Source organism: Varanus komodoensis, unplaced genomic scaffold (assembly GCF_004798865.1).
Source record: "Varanus komodoensis strain SLA01 unplaced genomic scaffold, ASM479886v1 scaffold12, whole genome shotgun sequence".
Taxonomy (NCBI): Eukaryota; Metazoa; Chordata; class Lepidosauria; order Squamata; family Varanidae; genus Varanus; species Varanus komodoensis.
The window spans coordinates 24461521-24479583 of NW_025335349.1; the positions used below are offsets into that span (position 1 = coordinate 24461521).

Genomic DNA, 18063 nt, shown 5'->3' on the forward strand with positions numbered 1-18063 from the left:
ATTTTATGTGTTTGCTGTTTCTTGCCTGTCCATGGCATTTTTCCTGCCTGAGTGTGTGCTCCTTCCTTTCCTCATGTTCCATTTCCTGCAGGAAATTTTCTGGCCTTTTGTAGTTTCCGTGACTCTGTCCATGAACCCCTTGGACTTCTTTGTCCCGTTCCTAATCCATGGCATCTATTCTGCTTGAGTTTTCTATTCATGCCATGTTAAATACCTTCCAAACATTTTGGAGGGATTTAACTCTTTTGATTCACCCATTCAACTTCTTTTTGATGAATGCCCCTTCTATTTCTGGAAGCATCCTCTTTGGAAATGCAATAACTTTGAATTTCTGGGCTTTTTTTAAACTTATGTGTATATCAGGTGAAGCATCAGTGCGATGGGTAGTTTGTACATCATCAGATTATTTGTCTAACTCATATCATACTGTCAATATTCTAATGCCTTTTTACAGATCTGTGCTGCAGCCATACCAGGGATCTTGTTCACAGCTCTGATCATTGTGCCTCAAAATATTATTGTAGTGCTGGAGAAGGAACAGAAAAGGACAACCAAAATGATCAAGAGGCTGAAGCAACTTCCCTGTTTGGCACTCTTCAGCTGAGATGGGGGAAAAGGATGCGCAAGGAAGGGACACAATACAAGTGAGCAAAATTCGGCATGTTGTGGAGAAATCGGAGAGGGAGTTTTTCTTCTTCATTCATAAGATTAGATCCCATGGTAATCCTATGAAATGGGGAGATGCTGGACAGCTAAAAGGAAGTACTTCTTCATATGCTAGTTGAACTGTGGAATTCAGTGCCGTAAGTGCTAGTGATGGTTTCTTTGCTAAAGAGGGATTAGGGAAATTTATGGAGGATCCAGTATCAGAGGTCGTATGTTTCCAAGTGCCAATTGCTTAGGAGGCAGGAAGGCACTCCTGCATTCCCGGCCCGCAGGGCCGTCTTAACAGCATTATGGGCCCCCAGCAAAGCAGTGTACCGGGGCCCCTACGACAACTACAACGACTGTTAATTTTGGAAGTTTTCCAATTTTCCAAGGGTTAACAAGGGTTTAGTATGGGGCCCACGGGCAAGTGCCCATCAGGCCCATGCGTTAAGACAGCCCTGCCGGCCTGCTTATGCACTTCTCACTGGGTCATCTGGCTGGCCAGGCCCCTGCGAGGCCTGGATGCTGCACTAGGCAGGGTCCCCTGCATTGCCTGTTCTAATTAGTGGTGGCTCCCCAGCCAGGCAGAGAATGCGCTTCCTATCATCTGTTTTCTGCTCCTTTTAATTGGAAACAATCGAAACTGAACCTTCCGCATGTAAATGAGCTGGATGCCACAGGGCTGTAGCCCATCCATTTGTCTACCTAAAGGAGGGTTGTATTTTGCCAGTAATTACAGCAGTGCCTGAATAAAATTCCTAGGTGACACTCCAACTACCCTTTAGTTTAGCTAGATTATCCCCCCACCTCCTAAAAACAGAAACAAAGGCAGCAATTTAACGAGTTGGGGGGCAGGCCCCAGCTCCCCTCCTTGAGGGCTGGTAGAAACTAAATCTGCTCCCCTATCACCCGTTGAAACCAGTGCAGCCACTAGGAACTCAGATCTGCACCTGCGTAAGCCCAGCCCTTCATCTATACAGCCATATTCTGGTTCTGTTACTTGGTCTTACAAGCATCAAGATAAATGTTAACAAAGCACGATAGAAGATTGACAACTGTTGTTGTCTGACTGATGCTCTGTCGGAGAAACATCTCTTGCCAGAGACGGCTGCTGTCAGCTTTTTATGTTACTTTCTCCACATATACTTCAGCTGATGGTTTAAGCCCAAGTCAAGCAGGTACTCCCAAAAGCACACGCAAAAGCCCAGAGTCAGGGCTTGTCTGCCTTAGCTGGCAACCAGGACCTACCAAAGACACTGGGCTGCCCAAGGCGAAGAACAAGATGGCGCCTTCCTCCCCACATCCTGTTGCCCCCACTTCAGCACTGGTAACAGAACAGTATCTTCTGCCACTCAGTAGGGCAACAGGCTAAGTTAGAGGGTGCGGTGCACACACAGCTCTGCCCTCCAGCACCACCTGGCTGCATTCCAGCTCTTGGCATTTGCCAGCACAGATGGCCATCTCCCACAGCCTAAGCAGGATAGCCAGCCCTGCTTGCAGCAGGACTTTGTCACCTCTCCCTAAGCCATGAAACTGGCACACCTGCGGAAGCTGCATGAGTCTCCTTTCCATGACGTAGTTGCAGTCTCGGCAAACCCAGCCAGATGAGAATTAGTAGGCCAGATGCGATAGCGGGCACATGTTTACTTGGGGGTAAAGTCCAGCACAGCACACATTACTGCTTGGTGACAACATAAAGTAGGTCAAGTAGCTGAGAAATGTGGGAGAACAGAATCGTGGATGGAAAGAGATGGGCGCAACTCTCGCTCCTTTCTATCCCCCTTCTCGTCCCTGGCACATCTGGGCCAGCCATGCCCAAGGGGGCACTTGCAGCTTCTTCAGCATTACAAGAATTCCCCCTACCTAACATAATTCATTTGTTACAGAACCTTCATATTTCAACCACATGGAAAACCAACTTCTTAACAGATTGCTCTCAAGGAAAATAAAATCTTACTTAAGTACTGATTTCATCAAACAAAACACATTGTTTATTTACTAGACACAACTCTGCAAACGTGACAAGCTTATTCAAGTGTACCTCTGTTAGTTAAATAATCTGTCCTAATTGCAGATTAAATGTGCTAGCAGAAAGAAATGGAAAAATGGATTTGGGGAAGCAGGCAGGGAAAACCGAAACCGGGCTCAGAGCTCTGGCAGAGGATTAAGCATGTTTGCTCCCAATTCCTACAACCCTTCAAGCTGGCTGAAGTTTATCTCCCTTATCATAAGGAATAGGACATTTGCTTTTTGTTAGAAAAACTGAAATTCAGCAGAGTCTGGTAGGGCTCATAGTTACGTCACCAGCAGAGTCATGCAGCAACACTGAGATCACAAAGTACAGGTGAGAGTAACACTGTCCAGAAAATAGCTACTGTATACTATCAAGCAGCCTGAGTTATGTTCCAGCAACAGGATCAGATGCTTGCCAGGTCTCCAAGACCACTTTCACGCAAGGGGCCAACTGCTGGCTTGGAACATCATCTGACTTGGCCTTCCCCAAGCTGGTACCTTCCAGATGTTGACAAGGACAGGTCATTTTGGAGGGCATTCATTCATCGAGTTCCCCATAAACTGGAGACAACTTGATGGCATGTAACAGCATCAATTCCATCTAACATGACCAGTGGTAAGGGGAACAAATTGTAGTTGAAAACATACAAAGGGCACTAGGCTGAACTAGCGTCTCTCACCCAAGTCCCTCTGTCCAACCTGGAACTCTAAGCATATTAAGCTCCTGCACTACATTTTGCTAACAATCTGGACATAACAAAAGGAGGCAGAATTCAGGGCCAGCTCATGATAAGGCCTCTTACAGTCTAGATTAACTATTCAAGAAAAATGCATATTGAACCAGGAGACAAGTGCCAAGTCTTCCCTGCATACCAAACTGGCAGCTTAGCTCAGCTTCTAGTTGGCACTAGAAGGGAGACATTGCACCAGACAGTCTCTGTTTTAGGAGCTGATGCTCCTGTGATACCCATGACTCCTGAGACCCAAGCCTGAGCAGGCGGCAGCAGCTTTGACTTGTTTGCACATTACTACAGGACAAGCAGTCAGTCTTCCTGTACCAATTCACATTGGCTTGGCTAAAGACATTTTCTGCCTAAGTTGCATATTTATCCAGTTACATTCATCAGTTCCTCTCCCCTGGTGCCTCAGATGTTTTGGACTAGAATTTCCATCATTTTTGACCATGGGCTGTGGTGGCTGGGGCTCACGGGAGTTGTAGTCCAAAAGATCCAGAAGGCACCTGGCTGGGGAAGGCTGCTCTGGCTCCACCGTACGACTAGGCTTTGCCACTAAGTGTCTGGTGGGGAATTTGCCCTGTGGGCCTTGGTCAGGCAATGGAGTGAACTTGCTGAAGGAATCTCTGCACCCCCAAATCAGGTCAGTAGTGGTGGACAAGCTGCCCTAGAAAGCAGCTTGTGTAGCCTTCTTAATTTTCTCCTTCAATTCAGTTGCAGCAAAGGACTAGGTATGGCCTATGGTGTGTTCCTCATTTAAGCAGGGCTGAGAGGCCAGATGGATTGGGCCAACTGACCATACACCCTAAAATATGCCTCAGACACACTGCAATACAAAAGGGTGTGGTAGGGGACACACTAGTGCAGAAAGATTCCTCTGCAAGGAGGAAGCTTGAAAACCATTCCTCTAACACCTTCTAGGTTTTGGGCTTTGTCTGCTCAAAACTTAACAAGGATTCCAGGATGGCGTCGGAACGAGACAGATGCGATTAACGGAGTTTGTTTATCACGCCGGTATAACTTGGCAGCGAGTCGTGGGAGACTCATCTAAGCCCTGTCGGGGTGAAGACAGATTGCCTGGGCACACTTTTGGCCTGATGTGAGATGGCAATCTCGTATCTGCTGAAAGCAATTCAGGTACTTTTCAGCCGAGTAACACAGGGGGTGGTTTCAGCCCCTTCAACTTCTCGACATCTTAGAAGATTAGCTTAGGATTTTTATTAGCTAGATAAGCATTGGAACTGCTGAGTAAATATTTTTTACTTCTTTTGCAATATTACCCATGGAAAAGCTGCATTTGTTTATAATTTGGCATTTAGAAAAGAAAAACCCTCTGGATGTTTAGGCGGCGACTGAGATGAGAGAGTGCTGAGGCTTTTGTCCAAGTTGAAGCTGAAGAAAAAGACTTTTTCCTCTAACCTAAGGGTATAAAATTAGTTTAAATTTTTAAGGTGCAATTACGTGATAGGAGTTCAAAGCTTTGACCGATCATTTTGGATATCTGTTTGGACTTCTACCAAGATCAACTGGACACTCGCTAGGATATTTTTCACATTGTCGGATGCTTTCTTCTTTAATGTGACAACTGTTTGGGTGAGCATTCCTATTTTCCTTTTGCAATACTACTTGTGGAAAAACTATCTGTTCTTAATTGGCATAAAAAAAGAGAGAAAAGGGAGAAAAGAGGAAGGATATAAGAATCTCCATTTCCTCTCCTGCATTTCTGGGACCTCTGCCAAAGTATTTGGCAACTTGCCAACCTTCTGACGACCACTAGTGATCTAGAAGAAAAGTGGAACTGATCTTGGCTGTCACTTTGTGGCTATTGGAATTATTGCAACAATGGTAGAGCTGAAGAGATTTTTTTTGGAAATACAAGAATCTTTAACAATTTTACAAATATCCCAAGAGGTGATGTTGAGACAACAGGAAATCTTCTCAATTGTACAAAAAAAGCGCTTTGATAAGCTTGATGCTTCTTTTAAGGAGATGGTGATTGATGTAGAATCCAAAACTGAACAGAATATACAAGAAATGCAACAAGTATATGAAAAATTTGAAACTGTGAATAAAAAGAAACAAATTTGGCCACTAAAGGAAGGAATATTTTTTTTTTTTTAAGATGGATGGATCCTGAATTAACTAAAATTGATTCTGAGGAAGAAGAAACAGTGAAGGTTGATTTGCAGCAAAAAACACAGCCATTGGGAATAAATATTGACCTACAACAAATGCTACAATCACTGAAGATAAAGCAAGAAATAGTGAAGATTGAAATACAGACTTTGAAGTGGGTTGATTTTCAACAAATAACACCAAGGGGAGAAAGATGGGCTGGAGATGTAAAGTTTAAAAATATTGATTTTCAACAAACCCTATTAAAACTAAAGCGGTTTGGAAGAGGTGTAAAAAAGAAATCTTAAAAAGGAATGGTATAAATGGGTTGGCATGTTTATTGTGGTATGGAAAGGCTAAGGTATATGATTTTAACTGTGGAAGCTTTTCTACATTTAAATGTGTTGAATTATGAAGAGATTATAAGATAAGATTTAAACTGAACTAAGAAGGAGAAGAGTAGGAGTGGAGTCCCCCCCCTTTTTCCTCTCCTTTGTGGGTGATATAAGGGAAAATGAGAGATTCTTTTCTTTTTTTATCTTAAAATTGAATGACCAAAAGCTAAGTTGTATGACTCTCTTGTCTTTGAATTGCTATACTAGAAAATGACTATTATGGGAGTAGGAGGAGCTGTACTAAATAGATTTCTTTTTACAAGCGAGATATATTAAAGATTGTAAGGAGCTGGACTCTTATAAGGAGTTAATAGTATGTGATTAAGTGAAGTGTAAACTAGATGAAACTTTAATTAGCTTAAAGAAAATTTATTTAAAAGTTATCATAGATAATTGTTGTCATTAAATAGATTAGATAAGATGTCCTTAAAGATGCTAAATGGATGTTAGACATGTGAACATAAATTGGGTTAAAAGTCTTTAGTTCTTTTTTAAGCTTGGAACTTCTCTTTCACTTTCCTTTTTAGTGGATATTAGACTGGAATACTAGTAAGCAAAAAATGTATTTGATCGTATTTGTAACTATTATGAGGAGTTTATCTGTTTAATATTAGAAAAATGAAAAGATCTGGAATTGTGTAGAGTTGGTTAGATTGAAGCTACTATCGAAGAAGAAAGAAGATATTGACTTTTATCAAATTTGGAGAGTCTTTCTTTTAATATTTGTCAAGGAAAACGGGACTCTGTAAGAAATGGACTGATCTTACCGCAGAAGGAGAAAGAAGATAGTGCCTTCTATCAAATTTGGAACCTTTTTCTTTTTTTTTAATTGGCTGGAGAAACGGGACTTGGTTTAGATCTAAAAATGTTTTTTTTAAGATTCCATAAATGGATCTGAATATGATTACAGAATGTTAAAAGATATGTAGTAAGGGGCTGACTCAGTAGTTCCGATGTTTGTGATGATTGATGTTTTTAGTACTGTTTTAAAATTTAATAAAAAAAGTACTGCAAAAAAAACCAAAACCTTATCTCAACAAGAGAGCTCAGACATGAGCAGCTTGCCATTAATATCCAGCCACTGAATCTGTGGCAACAGCTGCCGTAAACAGAGGATGCCAAGAGTGTCTATGGATCCACCGAGAAGAGCTGATGCTGGCTGCATGGCCATATTGCCACATGATCATGTCCACAACCATGGATAGGTTGGGGATGCACCATGATGGGTCGGCCTGAGAAGCCCCCTCAGGTTCTGAAGCTGTGTCTTCATCAGGGCACTGCTCTGATGTGGAAGGAAGGCACATGAGAGTGTGGAAGCCAGGGATGCTGTGCAGAAGGAGGCACTTTCCCAGAAACTGACTAGCACTTCAATACTGTCAGGGCACTAAGCAGGATGCTAGCCGGTTTCTATGCCATTTCCCCCACTACTGGGAAAGCCCAAGAGGTACCAACAAATAAGAAAGCCCTTTGGACGAGGCTGTTAATCTGCATTATATTTTCATTAATAAATAAGTTCTCTTTTAATAACACTGAACATTTAAGATCCCCCCATATCTTCCTTTCCTTCTCACACACAAAGAGACAATGTCTATAAAACAGTCACCCCCTCTCCCCTTCCTGCCCCCACCTACAGAGGGAGAAGATACCCAAACACCTCTGTCCTAGGAGCGGGGGAGGAGGGAAGGAATGCGGAGGAGGGGGGAGGCAGGGAGAGGGGCCTGCAGTTGGCCTGCTTCAGGCAGGCAATGAGACAAGCAGCAGATGCAGAGATGATCAGGGCCAAACAAGGGTGACTTGTGCATCAGAAAGGGGGCGGCTCTGTTGAACCCTTCAGATGCATGGAACAGCCCTCGGAGGTGCTCCTGTCCATGATGGTGCTATGCCAAGCCCCAAAGGCCCTCCAGAGCAGGGCAGGTCTTGAGCCAACCTTCCTTCTTGCCGTCCAGCCGAATTCCTGTCCCCTCTCACATCCATCTGGAAGGGGAAGCGCACGAGACGGCTGCATGGAGGGAAGCATTGCGAGGTGGAGGGGACGACAGGCCTGCTCAAGCCAGAGAGAGTGGGGCATGGGACCCTTCCGGATTGTCCAGGCCTGGCCCACGACAACCCTCCAGCAACCCCCACCCCGCCCCAGAAGGGCCGACTGGAGGGCCCAGAGTCTGCAATGGCTCCACCACCACCACCCCCTTCTGCTCCCAGAAGCGGGAGGCCCTTCACATGACAGAGCAGCTTTTTGCTTTTTCCTTCTTGAAAGTAGAAGAGATGAGCTCAGATCGGCTGGGCAGGCGGAGGAGTCTCTTGGGAAAGCTTCGGGTTGGGCTCTTGGGGGGCTGGGGGCCAGGCTTGCTGAGGCAGAGCGATGCTGCTGTCCGGAAGATGCTGTGGACACTCTTCTCCGATGTGAAGGCTGAACACTCCAGGTAGGTTTCTGCTCCAAGCTGCTTCGCTGCAGCACAACCCTGCCAAGGGGAAGAGAAAGGACTAAGAACCACCTTATTGGTTCTAAGAGAGGTCATCCAAGGTCATCCACTCAGAGTAGGGCCTTCTTTGCTGTGGCGCCCAGACTCTGGAATGTACTCCCCAGAGAAGTACACCTGGTGCCAAGTTTATACTCTTTTTGGCACCAGGCCAACACCTTTTTATTTAAACAGTATTTTAAACTTTAATAGTTGAGTTGCTCTATTTGTTTTGTGATTTATTGTTTTGTTCTGTTTTATTATTTATTGAAATTGTTGTTTTAATTGTCTTTTTAAATATTGTAAGCTGTCCTGAGATCTTGTATGATAGGACGGCATACAAAAGCTTTTAATAAACAATAAATAAATTAGTGCTGGACCACTGACAGCAGGACTAGCATCCAGCAAGGTGCTGCCCATAAGGAGACTTTGAGACCCAAGACATAAAGGCAGGGGATGGGTTGGCAACCTGGTGGCCCCAAGATGGTTTTGGACTACCACTTCTGGCTTCTAGATCGAGAGAGGTATTACTACCACTCTACATGACTCTAGTGCGCCCACAACTGGAGTACTGTGTTCAGTTTTGGGCCCCTCATTACAGAAAGGATATAGCCAGGTTGGAGTCAGTGCAGCGTAGGGCCACAAGGTTGGTGGCCGGTTTGCAGGGGAGGCCATATGAGGCGAGACTGAGGGAACTGGGTCTCTTCAGCCTGGAGAAGAGGAGACTCAAAGGGGATATGTTGGCGACATACAGGTATGTGAGGGGATGTCACACAGAGGTGGGTAGAGACCTGTTCTCCCCTGCAGAGAAAGGCAGGACGCGCTCCAGCGGAGCAAAGCTCAGGGAGCCAAGGTTCCCTTTGGATGCCAGGAAGCACTTCCTGACAGTTAGGACCCCGAGGGTGTGGAATGGGCTTCCACAAGAGGTCGTTGAGGCCCCATCGGTGCGGGTGTTCAAGGATAGGCTGGATGTCCACATGGTGGGCATGTTGTGAGCGGAGCCGGCTGGTGCCGGAGGTCAGACTAGATGGCCCGGGAGGCCCCTTCTGACTCACTCTGTTTTCTATGTTTCTATGTTTCTACAGCTCCCACAAGCCCTGAACTTCGGCCATGTTGGCTGAATCCAATGAGAGCTCCCATCCAAAGTGGCTGAAAGGAACTAGTTGCCTATTTTTGCACAAAGGGCTCTTTCAGCACATCCACACAGGCCTTGTGGCAGTTTTATTGGCAACATGGGAATACATGTCTGCCTTACAGCTTCTCATGTCAATGCTCTGCAATGAACCATTCTAAAGCTTCCAAGAGTTAAGGCTCACATGTCCTCCATGCTACCATTTTTCCCGTGAAAAGGCAGATTTCTTGCCTTCCTTGGAGTCCTCCAAAATTTCCCTGCAGCTCAAGACAGGATATGTGGCTATTACTTCACAGAGAAGGGAGACGTGGGTGCAAATGTTGATGCAGCAGAGTGAACAAGGATGGGAAGTGTGGCTAATATGGTCTCTGTACAGCAGCCACGAACAATGACCAGAAATGGATTGTGGGGGAAAACACCTGGTATTTATATTTTATCTGATAATCGTCATACATTGTAAAATAAGGTATTTTATGACGAAACCATGCCTAAGCATGGAGATGATTAGACAAACTGTCCAGTGAACACTGCAGATTAAATAAGCCACTGGGTTGTTCAACCAACAGTGACTGTGTGTACCAGCTCACTGGGCCCTAATTATTTCAGCTCAAGCCACCACCACACAAAACATTCTTCTGTTTCTCCTCCGCCCTTCTCCCCTCCACAAGGATCTCACCCATGCTTCAGGTTAGACATGTAGATGAGCTGCTTTTTAGCTGTAGCTGCGCATTATGCACTGGTTGTGACACATCTAAGTCTCAGTTGCCCATGTGAGGTGCGCTGCATCCGTACAGCACAATGTCTAGGCAAAGGGGGTGTTTTCATCCCTAGCTCTTTCACCTCAGCCCAGTTCCAACAATAGGAAAATACCTGAATGTACAAGATGCCAAAGCTCCATAACTGGATGCAAGACTGTTGAATCTAAGTTTTCCAACATTGTTCAGCTATCCAAACATCTTTCATTAAGCCCAAGTTATTTACAGGAGTAAGCTTTTGCTGGGGGTGTGCTTATAGGGAATAACAAGCAGCACGGATTTAAAGAGGTTGTTCTGGTTAGTGTATTATGAAAATGGAGTGCTTTTCTCATCTGATGACTTTGAAAACATGCCATATAATATATTAGAATTGTTTTGAAATATCAGAGGGCCTTTAGGTTTTACACAATGCTGATTTCAGCCTATGAAAGTTTTTTCCCCCAGATTCAACGGCAAACTCCCATATCACAGTATGCTTTGTATACAACTTTGTATACAGTGTTCCATTCCACTATCTAAGCCTGAAGCAGAAAATCGGAGTTGAATAATTCATGCCATCAGAAGGACAGGGGATCTGCTGGCTGCATCAAAAAGAAGAAAGACTCTCAGAAAAGGTTAGCAGTCTGGGCCAGTGAAATGGACAGGCTTTACCTGTTCATAAGAGACAGGGGCTTGCTTTTGGTGGGACAGCTCCATCAGGGTGCTGAGGTCGGTGCGCAGGTCTGTCTTGCAGCCGATAAGCAGCACACGAGTGCTGGGACAGTAGTCCAAGATTTCGGTCTTCCACTGGGAGAAAAGAAAATGTATTGGAGACAAGTTGAACCCCAAATGTTCCATGCCTCGTAGCACCTATCACATGTTGAGAAATTGCCAGATTGCTACAATGGTATGTTCCATTATCCTTCTGGGCTGCATTAAAAGATGTTATGCAAATAGGAGAATGCAGACTCGGCAACACTACTGTCTCCTTTCTACCAGCTGTATGCTACATGCAGGGTTTGCTTTTAACATATTCAAGAGTTGTATATGAAAAGGCGACCTCTGTTAATACGCACACACTCTAGATACTCCAGGAAGAAACTTCTGTAGCTTCATTATGCTCAACAGTTCTAATCCTGATCAAGTTACAGCTAAGATTTTTTTTTTTTTTTTTTGCAAAAATCAGAATGGGGAGGTGGCCTCACAGGTTGAAACATCAGGACCAGTCCCAGTGAGAGAGTTTTCCGTGGATACTAGGAGAGAACTTGGAGGATAAATGCCTTCACAGGGAATTTGAATTGGTGGCATTTGCATAGCTGTCTCTTAGAACAAACATATTTTGCCTGGCACCGACTTCATATTCTTTTCAGCGCCAGAAAAAACCATTTTTATTCACCCATTATTTTAAGGATTGAGGAATTTTAACTTGGTTTTAATATATTTACAGTCACATTTTTGTTTGTTATCATATGTTATTTATTGTTCTTAGTACTGTAAGCTGTCCTGGGATAATCTGTGTGTAGAAAGGGGTAGAAATATTTTTAATAAATAAATAAATGTTTAAAGAACTTAAGTGCTGTCTGGGGCATGCTGAGACTTGAAGTCCCTTCCCCCACCCTCATCTAAACTTGTAGGCAATCATGTCCTTAAAAGGTGGGTTCTGGGATCTGTCCTCTACAAAAAAAAAGCAGCCCCTTCCACAAGACGACAATCCTGTTCAAGGAAGGACCCTCCAGCTGATCTCTGGGGATCTTCCCTCGCACCACAGCTCATCCAGCAGGGCCTCTTGACATTGAGAGGCATTTTCGGCAGGCTGGGTGCAGTGGGAAGGAGGTGGTAGGGAAGTCCTTTTCCTCCAGTGGAAGTCTGGATCCAAATCAGTGCCTTCCTCCCTTTCCCTGAGCCGGTGGTTATGAAACCAGAGGCTCTGGCTATGAAGTTAACATGCAGCTCCTACTAAGAGGACAAGCTAAGCCCAACTTGGCTTGCGTGCCCCCAGGTGATGCACTGAGGTCTTCCTGAGCAAAGGCTGGGAATTGGCCCCCTACCACTTTGGCAATGCTCTCCTCCTCCTCCAGTTTTGTGCATCTGCCTTTGGCTTTTGAAATGTTTGTCTCATCCTACCCCAAGGAATCCATTCGAGTCAAGCAGCGAGTTTCTGTCCTAGGGCTCACAATTAATAGGGCCACCACAGGGCTGTTTACATCAGCATCACAGTGCAGCAGCACTCCAAGGGATGCTAGCATAGAAGGCTTGCCACATCGATTTAGAACAGCAACACTCGAGGCCTGCAGCGACTGTGCATGCAGACTCTTCTAAACACAGGACTCAAACTAGGAAGCATTTATTGGACAAGTGAAATTTCCCTTGCATAATGGAACTTTTTGTCCCCACTAAAGCCTCCCTGAAATCTACCGGGGATAACACCACCAAAACAGATTTGGTGGGGGGAACAGAGAGCTGGAGAAATAGATATTGCAGGCCATTGTTTTTCCATCAGTAGATAGACACCATTAGATTCAGACCATTTACACATTAATATTTCTTTTTATTGTTCCTGTTATCATCATCATAATCCGTTAGGTTGCTGAACACTGGAGTTTAGGGATATTGTAGAATCTTATCACTGGTGGTCTGACTGGGAAAGAAAACTGGGAAGAAAGGAAGCCTTTGTTCCTATATTTTGCAAAGCTTCTAGAAATATTAAGTGCTATAATAATTAGAGGAGGCCTTTAGTATTAAACAGGCCAGGCATTTGCTTCAGGTGTTCTCTCTAAGGGAGTAGCAGCTACATGATTGTGCAGTTCAATTTTGGCTCTGGAAGAAACATTAGATGAGACACGGCATTGTGTGTGTATTTCCAGTGCTTTTGGTATGATTCTGGGGTGCAGCTACCTTCGATGTCCTCCCAAGCTATGATTCTCTAAGCCAGTCTGTACTCTTGGACACCACACTTCTGGGTGCCAGGGATAAGGAGAGAACAAACAGGGTATTTTGCAGCATAAACTGACCATCTGATGAATGGTCATGCACCAAAACAAAGCGGATGCTGCCTAAATACATTGACACGTACACACACTGGGCACAGTATTGCTAACGGCTATGCACGTTTGTATGCAGCACAGAAAAACGAAATTAACATGGAAGCCTGGACCCTCACTTTCAAAACCTGAAGTCCAGTTCCTCTTGTGTGCGCCATACCTTGACAAAAATCTGCTGAGCTCACCAGGGGCCAGACAAAAATAGACCGGGGGCGGGGCGGGAGGCTGCATCCAGCCCAGGAGAGACCAGCTGGCCATCTTCCTTATCACACTTATCTACTGCTCCATTAATTCTGGAGCCATGAGCAATAAAGTAATTAAAAGATATCAAGAACTGAGACTAGAGCAAAATAGAGTATTGGTATAAACATAGCTGGTTAATCAAAGGAGGCTTCTTGGGAAGCAGCTGCCTTCAGGAGGTGCTGAAAACAACACAGTGCTGCTGCCTGCCTGACCCGCCTCCAGAGGCAGCGGGTCTGGTGGAAACAAGGCACCACACTGAAGCCTCTTCTCCAGGTGGACCCCACTCAGGTCTATGCGGTACCACCAGGACCATGCCACCTTGACCAGGCAGTTGCATAAGGGAGAAGGCACTCTCTTAAGTAGCCTGGGTCTGAGGCTGCTTAGCGTTTCATACACTAGTAGCAAGACCTCAAACCTGACCCAGCACTAAACAGGCAGCCAGGACAGTCAGTTTCCTCAGCAAAGGAGCTGCTTGCTGAGAAGGAGCCGCTCCCGCCAGCAGCCGAGCTGCTGCATTCTGCACTAGCTCCAGCTGCCAGACCAGCCTTAGGGGTGGCCCCGCACAAAGCACACTGCAGTCACCCAGGCTTGAGGTTCCTGGTGCCCGGACCACCGTGGCTGAGCTGTCCCTCTCTGCAAGAGGCCACAGCTGGTCTCCAAGCTGCCCTGGCCGCAAGCAGCATCCATGGATCTGGGAGAATCCCCAGGGCCTCTTAGGCTGGCAGGTTCTGTCCCACTGTACCCACAGTTTCACTGGATACTCAGGAACCGGAGATCTGCTAAGCAGCAAGGATGCTTTCCATACACTCAGTGGGAGACTAATTCTTCGTTAATGAGAGCCTTCATTTCCCCTTTAGCCCCATAGCCCGGTCGTAAGAGCTGAGGTGGGGAACATGTGGCCCTCCAGCTAGTGGCAGACTACAACTCCATTGTCCCCAGCTGGCAATGCCCATGGGAAAGGCTGATGGGAACTGCCGTCCGGTGACAGCTGAAGGGCCGCCTGTTCCCCAGCTCTGCCTTTCTCTGTCAAGCCACGCACTGACCGGGATGGCCAACGAAAGTTGTGCGAAGAGAGGCGGTGGGAAGAGGTGGAAAGTGCAGACCCTCACCTTCTTCAGCGCACTGTCCATGGTCTCTGGGCGGCTGATATCAAAGCAGAGCAGGACAGCATCCGAGTCGCTGTAGCACAGGGGGCGCACATTGTCATAGTAGGGGGATCCTGTGGGAAGTGGACAGGAAGGTCATGAAGCTGCTCCAGCACCACCCCCCTTTCACCAGGACCCAAGGGAAGAAAGATGCACCCTGCCCTTACAGGCTATGGTGAAGCTGCCACTTTAGGATCAGGCAGGTTTCTGTGTGCGTGCACGCGCTTGGCTCCGTACCTTCACAAAGACCAGCGAAGGTAACAGCCCCCCCCCCCCCCGCACGCTCACACACACTGCATTCTGCAGGGCTCTGCACATGCATCCTCTACCTATCTGAGCATTCAGTTTCCCCCAGGAATAGCTTCACCACGGCTTATATAACCAAAGCCATCTCCCCACCCCCACCCCGTACGAGCAACACCAAGAAATGGATGGGTGGGATGGGGCTCCCATATCTCAGGGATGGGGGAAGGGAAACGCAACATGCAGGGAGGAATGGGGGTTGCTTAGCAACATTTCTCTCACTGGCACGCATAGAGAAAAATGGGTTGCATACATGCAAGCGGTGTATGCAGGCAAGTGCGGGGAGGGGAGCTGCAGCATAGATGCATGGGGGTGGAAGAGGAGGAACAGGATCACAGAGCCTCCCCCCCATCCGAAACAGCAGCATCCAAAATGCTTCTGCAGCCCAGACACTGCGTGCCTAGAATAGCAAGCAGCCCCTGGCTCCCTGCACCAGCACAATCTCCATGGCAACAAGGGGGATCGAAGTAGCCAGGGACCCCTACCTCCAGCCCCTTCAAAAGAGGGGATGTAGGAGCAACAGGAGCAGCTGTCACCCCTCTCCAGTTGCTAGGGTAACTCCACTGCACCCCTCTATGCACACAATACTTTTAAGAGTCCCTTATTGTATGTGGCAATTTCCTCCAACTGATTTCTCTGTCAAAGTCCACTGAGCCCCCAGACCTGGGATTCCACCTCCCTGCATGCACACACAATGGGCAAACCTCCTCCCGCTCTGCATTCCAGGACAGAAATGAGGGAATGGAGTCAAAATCAAGGAGGGGGATTTATTGGAGATACGGGATGGAGCAGTGGTGTGAGGGAGAGAAAAAGGCTGCTGTATTTTTGTTGTTGTCACTCCATCCCGTATCTAGTGCCTCTCATCCTCACAGAGGCTGAAGAGGTGGCTTTCGGATCTGGAATATGAACCTCTCCCCTTACAGGTGTTTTCTCCTTAAGCCCCCATTGGGTTGCCTTTTAGGGCAGTTTCCCCCAGGAATGGAGCTCGTGATTCCATTTTGCTTGGCTTCCAACTCCGATGGCTCTAAAATCTTTGCCTTCTTCACACCTCTCCCAACAGCTCCCTTGGAGGAGCTCTCAGTTCTGCATACCAATGCTAGATGTCCCCTTTTTTGAGCTCAGGACTGCACCACAGTGCAAAACACATCCTTCCTGCAACCATCTACTCACCTCCAAACCAAAGCCTGTTTGCTTCCAAACTATTTATCCTAGCTCACCGGATGTTTCCTTCTCCCTTGCTAGATCTAGGTGGGTGGAAAGGAATTTAATCCACATTCACCTGCATTATTTCGGTATTCCAAAACCAAGGCAGAGCAAGAGGAATTCTCCCCCTCCCACAGAAAAGACATCATTCTCAAGATATTATCCCCCAGCACACATCCTGACCCACTGGGACCCCCTCCCCCCGCTTTTATTGTTTCTAAAGTCACAGACTGCTAACACAGATGCGCTGCCACTCAGCCAGCTGACAGGTCCTACAAGTTATGCCTCTTGCTCAGGCTGCTTCACTGCAGCACAGTGGAAAGGGGGAAGGGAGGTCCTTCGCAGTGTCCAGGTCCCGAAGGAGAGAGAGATGCCTCACCGGATGTGTCCCACAGACTGAGCTCCACCCGTTGCTCCTCTGTCTCCAGACATGCCGTGTAGTTCTCAAAAACTGTGGGCACGTAAGTCTGAGATGGAGAGAAGATGCAGAAGGGTCATTAGGCAGAACTTCTTAAGTGGAAATGGCAGGGGTCGAGGTTGGAAGAGCCATCGAGCAATCTGACAGCAACAAAGGACGGCGGGGCAGTGCACTTGCCCGCAAATACAGATGATGGGGGTGGGTAGCACCTGAGAAAGTCATGCAATCTGCGACTATCCTTAGAAGCTGGCTGTCAAAAGCGGTTGAGCACACAGCTCTGCATATCAAGCCAACTCCAAGGAGATAGGCAGGGAGAAAGGGCCCTGAAGCCACAGATGAAATTACCCTTCCCCCTCCACCTGCATCGGACAAGAAGCCCCATATTCCCCGTCCAGAGCTAGCTAAGGACATGGGAGCTGGAGTCCAGCAGATCCGCCGAGTTAGAGAAGGCTGGATACAACCACAGCAACACCGCTCCCTCCTCTCTAAAAATAGCGAACCCCGCCACGCCAAGCTCTCCGCGAATGAAAGGATCGAGGCCGAGAGTTGCTGAAGACAGAAACTCTGGCGATTCCGGGGCGCAACACGGTGGCCGGCGGCGCAGCTCCGGCAGGGGGTCTGGAGGCACGTGACGCCGTTGCATTGTACAAGCGAAGTAGGTCTCCTCCTGCCCGCTGCTCCCATCACCCTTCCGCTCGATGCGTTGGACTGCAACTCCTATCATTCCCAGCCAAGACGCCCATGCTGGTTACAGCAAGCCTGGCTCTAAAACAAGTGCTCCCTCCAAAGAAGCCTCTCGGAGCTGCCCGAATAGGAAGGGCTGAAGGCGACCGATTCCCGTTAAACGAAGCCGAGAAGCAAGCGTGTTTCGGGATGCGCGCGAGAACGCAACGTCGGGACACCGAGAGACGCAAAGGAGGCCAGAGCAACCTGGCTACCTCCCCGCACAACCGAGGCAAAGCCCTGACCCCGACCAAGTCGAGCTTACCTCCGGGTAGCAGTCTTTGGCCAACACTTGCAGCATGGCAGTCTTCCCACAGTGTACGTCCCCCACCAGAACCAGCTTGCACCTGGCCACCGCTGGCTGAGGAGTTCTCCTCTCCCTCATGGCGACGTTCCGCGGGGCTCAATGCACCACCGAGCAGGCTCTCCCAGAAACACGACCCAAAGCACTTCTCACGCTTCCTCTCCCCGGCGGTCTTAAACTAAGAAGTCAGGCGAGGGGAGGAGACTGTCCTTATAGAGAACACGGCCAGCCAATGAAAAGCCGAGGCGGGATTCCTCGCGACCAATCAGCAACGAAGCAGGGCTTTCGTCGGAGAGCGCCGGGTAGCTGAGTCAGAGTTTGTTCCTCGGCTGCTTTCTCACCCTAAAGATACATTCCGATGCGTGGCGAGAAGGATTTCTCACCTTTCGTGCTGAGGTTATTTAAAAGGAAAAAAGGGGAGGAGGTTAAGTTTGAGGAGCAACTGACCTGTAAAGC

At 47.3% G+C, this 18063-nt stretch overlaps 1 protein-coding gene across 1 annotated transcript; it reads right to left on the reverse strand.

The window, feature by feature from the left end:
* Window positions 1-2616: 2616 nt before the first annotated feature.
* Window positions 2617-17780, reverse strand: RND1 (Rho family GTPase 1). The gene is made up of 6 exons (XM_044421894.1): window positions 17569-17780; window positions 16542-16629; window positions 14621-14730; window positions 10900-11034; window positions 6933-8364; window positions 2617-4340 (listed from the first exon to the last, which is right to left on the reverse strand). Exons 1-5 carry the CDS (start codon window positions 17686-17688, stop codon window positions 8119-8121), a joined length of 699 nt encoding a protein of 232 aa, XP_044277829.1. The 5' UTR covers window positions 17689-17780; the 3' UTR covers window positions 2617-4340; window positions 6933-8118.
* Window positions 17781-18063: the final 283 nt, after the last annotated feature.

Bases quoted from the DNA above. Each gene is read 5' to 3' on its own strand.
- RND1 (XM_044421894.1), bottom strand. From the start codon at position 17,688: ATGAGGGAGAGGAGAACTCCTCAGCCAGCGGTGGCCAGGTGCAAGCTG. The intron at 16,630-17,568 runs GTAAGCTCGACT...TCTCCATCTCAG, and splicing joins CCAAAGACTGCTACCCGGAG to ACTTACGTGCCCACAGTTTT. The intron at 8,365-10,899 runs GTAAAGCCTGTC...TCCCCTTGGCAG, and splicing joins CCCCTGTCTCTTATGAACAG to GGTTGTGCTGCAGCGAAGCA.